The following is a 7,427-nucleotide window of genomic DNA, read 5'->3' on the forward strand; positions in this document are numbered from 1 at the left end:
TGATAACATTCGTGTCCAAACCAGTTTACTCGTACCTCAGTTATTGCACCACAGTACCTGCTAAATTCCACCAGCATAATTACCCGATAACTAAAGATGGAAGAAAACCCGTGACCTCCTAGTCACATAGCAACAGCTTTACCAATTACGCCAAGGCTCCCCTTCATTATAAACAAAGAAATCATAGGCATTATTGATTTTGCATTAGTGTTTTGTTTGTTTCATTCAACACCTGTGTGTATTTGATAACATTCGTGTCCAAACCAGTTTACTCGTACCTCAGTTATTGCACCATAGTACCTGCTAAATTCCACCAGCATAATTACCCGATAACTAAAGATGGAAGAAATCATCTAGCATTTTTTCTGTGCTGAGATTAGAACCCTGATATCTCATGATTGTTTGCTCATTTCGTTGACCGCTAGGCAACACTCCTGGATACAATACTAGTAGGCTGTATGACAATGAGAAGAATGAAAGCATATAAAACTTTGCTCACTTTCTCTAACCAGTATGATATGTGAAATAAAGAAGTCTTGGAGTTGAAAAGGACTTGAAGCTTTATTACAATGCATTACACTTAACAAGGTTTATGACCAAATATGGTAGAATAGGCCTGGAAACAACTCATTATCTCAAGATTAAGATGACAGAGAGAGAACATTGAAAAGAAACAGTGTGCAAATGGTTAGTAGACATGGCGTACCGAATCCGATTCGTTGCCTCTCCACAAGTTTCTGGCTATGCATTAAACGACTATGTTGCGCGAACTCTCCAAAATGTTGTTGCACCTGTGTCGGATCCTCCAAAAATGCACTACTTTTGGAGGATTCGACATGCACTCGGGGACATTTCTGGAGAGTCCGAGCAACATAGTTAAAAGAAAGTAAAAGAAACAGATTATGATTAAATTCTCCACTACTTCCAAACTACGAAAGTAATATGGTGCCAACAAACTAGCAAACAGCAATCCAGAGTGAACATGAGAATGTCAAACCAGACAGAGTACTCTCAGAAATTTATTTTAACACTTGAAGTTTCCTCTTTATGTGTAAGGATGAAACACCAGAAATACCAACCGCAGAATCACATTTATCCATGTGAGAATTCAATTACTCGTCAAAAATTCGTACCTGTAATACCAGTTACTGTCTTCACTGGTTAGCATAGATATTAAACTTGCTTAAGATGCATATTCTACAAAGGGATGAATATTCATCCACGCTTTAGACGTTGATCTGCTAGCACCAGAAAACAATGGCGGACGACCAACGCTAAAAGAGCTAACAGAGGCATAAAGGTAATGTCAGTATTTACCCCTCCATGAAAACCATTTCAGTTTCAACTGAAACAACAAAGGGGGAACTCCTAAGATTCCACGTGCCAGCCGTGGATCGTATATATCAAACTGCACCCTAGCCAAAGAATCTAATATGACCTGGGCAGGCACAGCAGACAAAAGCACGGGAAAAGCTTCAGCTGGCACACTTCCAGCCAATTCTCGAGCCTTCTGCAGATGTGAATTAGCAACAGACGCCATTTCAAACACTGCATCACAAAGGGCCTCACGCGAGTCCTTTCTGATCTCTGACTGACCACTTTGGTGAATCAACAATCCATGTTTCTCAGCCACCTTGGCTGGTATATATGAAAACTGATGGTTTCGACTAGCATGGTATGGGAGTGATTTAAGCAGCAAAAGAAGGCCACTCGCCTTACCAATATGTGAAGCAGCATGGTCTGCTGTTGTGGATTTTATACCACCTGCTTGAAGTGTAGAGTACAAAATAGTTGATGCTGTGTCCTCAGCATATCGCTCCAATTCATCAACAGTTTGTGGAATTTCATTACTTTCTCGTTTTGCATCATTTATTCGAGCTTCCACAGCTCGTTTCAGCCAACTTTTGCTAACCTTGTGCTCAGATACGACAGAAGTAAGGGCCTGAGCTACTGGATGCTCAATTACCTGGTTGGAATAGATCTTGTCCAAAGCTTCTTGCCACCAAAGCAAGCGCATAAGACCAATTCTGGGGTCAGAAGCAACGTCCATAGCTCGGGACGTCTCCACATTGAAAGCTCGGAGCGCAAATGCAGCCTTCCGCATGTTTGTAGGAAGTTCAAGAAGGCAAAGGTAGTGATGATAATCATAACTTCGTACTTGCTGCACACAATAGGATAAAGCAGCTCTTACACCACCGGATGAGGAAGCACCATTCATCTCAATCCCTAGTGCGGTTTTCCTACAGTCATTAGCATGAGTATAAACATCAACAACATAGCATCACGTACAGATGAAACTATTAATTTAGGGAAGGGAGAGGAGCAAGGAAATTAAGACAACATTTATTTTTCGGAAAAGGCCAAATATATCCCTCTACTTTCAAATATTGTTTAAAGCTATCCTCCGTCCAACTATCTGGTTGTTTGAGCCCCTACCGTTATACTATAAAACAAATATACCCCTAATTTGGACGGAATGACACGTGGCACTTCAGAATTAAAGAGACCACCCCAAATTTTGATACCCGACCCTGCCCTAATTTTTCTACCCATTACACATTTCCATTTTCCGCAACTTTGAGATAACGAAACAAAAACTATTTCAAATTTTCAGAAATTTTCTCCACCCATTATCCAACTACTCCAGTATCATCTTCACCTCAAATTCCATGATTATCTTTTTTGTTTGTATTCAAAACAAAGTCTCTAAGTTTTCTTCCATGTAATAGGAAATTTGGTTGTAATTTTTGAAGATAGTTTATCAAATAATAAATTTGAGTCTACAAGTTTTGCAGCGGAGGAAAACATTATAGGGTTCTTCAATTTTTTCTTGAACACTCCGTTTCAAATGTTGTTCTCCATTAGAGTTTTAAACCCAGTTCATCTTCTTCAATATTTTTTACGAACCACAACAATAATATTTTTAAGTTTCTTAGCATGGCTCAAATTAAACTCGCCCTTTTTTATAGCCCCTTCCCCATTTACCCACCTCATTTGACCCGATTCAATTTTTTAACGGCCGAAACCCATGCTAAGACCTCACTCGATCCATTGCCATGAGGCTTGAACCTGAAGCTCTCATTGTCCATCCTCACCCAACAATCTTTTGAAGAATACCCCCAGCCCCAAGATACATTCTCAAGAGAAAGTGATCATCACCTATCTTAAAAAAATTACTAGAAAATAAATGAAGAAGTTTTTTGGATCTAAGTAGTTTATTTGCATATATCAAAAACCAATTAATATATCTAGAAAAGGACAAAATTCTGAAAACTCAGCAATAAAACACCAAAAAGCAAGAAACAAAAAAGCTTCTAGGATGGAAAAACAAGTTTCAAGAACAGCGGAAAAAAAATGTTTCACAAGGATGGTGTTCTTCTTGCTTCTCATCTACTAGTAATATTTTCAATTCTGCTTCACTTATTTTTATTACCTAACTAGAGTTTTATAGAATTGAGGGAGAGAGATGAGGGCCTCAATCGATGAAGGTTGGATGGCTTATAAGAGAAGAAGAAGAAGAAGAAGGAAGAAGAAGAAGAAAGAAAAAATAAATGAGGTAAAAGGGTTTTGGGTCGGGTAATGAGTCTAACTTGGGGCGGGCTTTAATTGAAATTATTGGGGGTGGGTCTTTTAATAAAGAGCTGACACATGGCATTCCGTCCAAATTAGTGGTATTTTTGTTTCATAGTATAACGGTAGGGGTTCAAATAGCCAGATAGTGAGACGGAGGGTAGATTTTGAAAGTAGACGGATATATTTGGCCATTTTCCATTTATTTTTCAGCAAGAAAAAACAAAATGAAAAGCAGAAACAGAACTGATTTGTACCTATATTCATACATACAAATTAACTTGGAATGAGATGGAGGACAGACAATACACGGATATGACAAGTCGATATATGCTTCAAGACACCTTTTACTGAAATCAGTGTTCCAAAGAGTACTGGAAACCTTCTTCGCTTTGTATTTTATTTTCCAATTCATTAGAAAAATTGTCTTATAAAGAGTTATTAGACGGTAGATAATAACCAGGGTTCAGCAGTATTTCGTGTTTTACTGCTGAAATGGAGAGCTGGGAAACAGGTAGATTGGATTCTGTATGGGGTAGGTTTAAATGGGTTACAAGGAAACAGATTGAAATGCAAACCTGCCCATTCTAGGAGGTGTCTTAAAAAATTGCACAAAACAACAACAAGAGAAGCATATAAATTAGTACTTATAACATCAAACATGAGATTAAGAGAATATGAATTTCAACATCTATTATAATATTAATTCCATCAACTGAACTAAACATCACTTCGTTAGCAAGTTTACAGAAAGATAACTTAAAAGGCTTGAAGCAGAAAAAGTAGAGAAGAGATCCCACACACTAACAAAGAGCCATCATGAAAGAAAAAGAAAGAAGTAAGAAACAGCTCCGTAAATGTAGATAAACTGAATTAATAGAAGAAAAGTTATTGCAACCAAGCAAAATAAGATGAGGAAGAAGACAACAAGGAAAACATAGAACAATATATCGAGAGGACTCCTAGTACACAGGTAGCAAAAGGCCCTATTTTCCTCCTCCATTTCTCTTTTCATCTCTAAAGCCAGATTCAAAGGAGCGACTGCTTCTAGCTTCAATCGCTTTAAAATGCTGTGTCACTAGATTCTACGTTGCGGGGACTCTCAAAATGTTGCCGCACTTCTGTCGGATCCTCCAAAAATGCACTACTTTTGGAGGATCAGGCACACACCCAACGACATTTTCGGAAAGTCCGAGCAACATAGCCCTAGTTAGCTTCATGCTCAAGAAATGAAAGGACAGTTATGCTTCACAACCGTAAAAACCTTTTTATCCAAGTTAAAATAGAAGAAATGGTCGTACATAATTTGATGCGTATAAATGGACAACTTAAGTCATGTCTTCCTATGCTAGATGTCCACTGATCCAAGTATATCCCGAAAGCATCTTGAACATTTTTCCGTGGGTCTTATATCCTAATGTAGCCGATTTACCAAAGACTTCCCATGCCAAGCACGTAGTTGCAGTTGTTCCTTAAAAAATGGACCTTTGGATACATCATGTAGTACTACCATATGTAATGTTATCACTACACTCCATTTGGCCTCCATGGGAAAGAGAATAACATAAATGACATTAGAATGCTATAAACACCTCAATACCATATGCAAATGTGACCACCTCTATTTAGAGTTTTAGAGTGACGAAGAGAGAGCGGTCGCCTGCACTTTCAAGAGCTAAAATTTTCTCTTTTTTTATAGCTTTTTCCTCTTTGAGAAAATAGCATATGCAATCCATCAACATCCTAAAATCCAAACAAGCTAACTATGAAGGATGAAGTTGTTTCTCCTGGATGCATATGAGGGAGTAACAAAGGCGCATCCAGAATTTAAATATTATGGGTACGAGTTCGGGATTCTACCCCTTCCCATTTGATATACTAACTTCAAAATTTTATTATTCATACTTATTTACTGGATATTTTAGCACATATACACGATATGAGTCAGAGCTATTAAGTTCATATGAGCCCATAAATTACCACCTACATACGCTTCCGGAGTGGAACATAATTACTCTTCCTTTTTTTTCCCCTCTTTCTCGTGTACAGAGCTATTCCCAGTACCAACTACTAAGCGAGCAGCAGAGCATCAAACAAACGAATTTTATTTATTGTACGTTTTCAACAATTCATCTTTTGTCCTATAAAGAATTCAGCAATGACGCAAAGGATTATGCAAATTCAGCAAATAACAAGGGAAAGAAATCTAAAAAATGCAAAAGTTCTACTCCTTCCGCCCAAAAAGGATGATACTTTTCCAATTTCGAGAGTCAAACAAGGGGTTCTTTGGCTGCAACTTTTTCATATGCCTTTTAAATTGTTAATTATTGTGACTTATAGTACTATTTATGTAGTTTGTAAATTTTTGTCCGAATTTCTGTCAAAATTCTCGAAATTCGAAAAGTATAATCCTTTTTGGGACGGAGAGAGTATCTTTTAGCTGTAATTTTAGATGCTAAAAAAATACAAAGAGGGAGCAATTCATCTAAGGTTTTTAAGAGCTTAAAATCAAGTACAGCTCAAACAATAAGCTTAAAATGCTCCAGAAAACATTTCAAACAATATTCATTAAATAAAATCATTACAAAACTGAAATTACAGAGGTAAAAGGAACATACAATTTGATTCCGTTCGCTGCGGGCACAGAGAGAAGTTGTGTTGGCAAAAGATTTTCAAAGTGGTGGTGCTGTTGGCAGATGCGTGGCTTCTTTTCAGAAATGGATCTCTCTCAAACGCCAAAGAACAAGAGTAAGATGGGGAGAAATTAAAAAATAGCCAGATTTAGCACTGATCGTTGAAAAATAGCCAAATTTTAAAAGTCATCCAAATTTAGCCACTTTAAATCTGAGCGAAAACAGTGTTCAAAATCCGGAAAAATACGCCCGCAAATTTTACGGGAGTTCCAGCATAAGTATGCTTGAACTCCCATAAATTTTACGGGAGTTCCAGGATAACTATGCTGGAACTCCCGCAAATTTTACGGGAGTTCCAGCAAGTATAATTGTCCAGTATAATATACTGGAGTTTAGAGCACTGGTGCTCCAGTCTCCCGCAAATTTTACAGGAGTTAGCAAAGTATACCGGTCCAGCATAATATGCTGGAGTTCGTACACAAATGCACCAGAACTCCGTATATTATACTGGACTGGTCACTGTTGCAGCAAAATAATTGCTATTTTTCATTGACTTGATAAACGCTGGCTATTTTTCATTGACCAGTGTAAAAACTGGCTATACCATAATATTTTAACTAGAAGATGCTATGGGCTTTGGTCCACTTGTATTGTTTTGGGCTCATTTTCTTAAACTATTGCATTTCAAATAATTGCAGAAATATGACACTTTTTGGGTGCTCTTTAAAGTTTGACACTTCTTTCTCTCGCGAGTAGAACTTCAAGGTCAAAAGTTGAAAATGGTTGAATAACAACCATAGCTTTCGCTCATACCCTGTATTTTTGTCCAAAAAGTTATCAAATATTTACAAATAATAAAGGTAAAATAGTCTAATAGACACTTTTACTTATTTGTGTTTGTCCAGACACTTATAGTTATTTCAAATCAATATTTTAAACCCTCTAACTGCACGTTTTCTTCAAACGCCCTGATGTGTCAGATTTTCTTTACTATTATTTAATTTGTTTTTTAATATTATTCAAAAATTATATTTTTTTTCTTTTCCATTCCACCATCGCCTTCATCACCTTCCTCCTCAGAATTTATCTAACTCTTGTTTTCCATCGGTAAATCACTTTTGTACACTTCATTTTTCATTTTCTTTTTTCAACTCAACTCTTAAAAATCGCCCCACCAACACCTGCAATTCCTCTCCGATCACCCTTCACCTAAAAAGCTTTTTG

General features: G+C 37.2%; 1 protein-coding gene across 1 annotated transcript; it reads right to left on the minus strand.

Annotated features, from left to right (window-relative positions):
* Positions 1-539: 539 nt before the first annotated feature.
* Positions 540-6,324, minus strand: LOC109207907 (NADH dehydrogenase (ubiquinone) complex I, assembly factor 6). Its single transcript, XM_019370908.1, has 2 exons — positions 6,189-6,324; positions 540-2,240 (listed from the first exon to the last, which is right to left on the minus strand). Exon 2 carries the CDS (start codon positions 2,216-2,218, stop codon positions 1,307-1,309), a length of 912 nt encoding a protein of 303 aa, XP_019226453.1. The 5' UTR covers positions 2,219-2,240; positions 6,189-6,324; the 3' UTR covers positions 540-1,306.
* Positions 6,325-7,427: the final 1,103 nt, after the last annotated feature.

The sequence above is a fragment of the Nicotiana attenuata genome, unplaced genomic scaffold (genome assembly GCF_001879085.1).
Source record: "Nicotiana attenuata strain UT unplaced genomic scaffold, NIATTr2, whole genome shotgun sequence".
NCBI lineage: Eukaryota > Viridiplantae > Streptophyta > Magnoliopsida > Solanales > Solanaceae > Nicotiana > Nicotiana attenuata.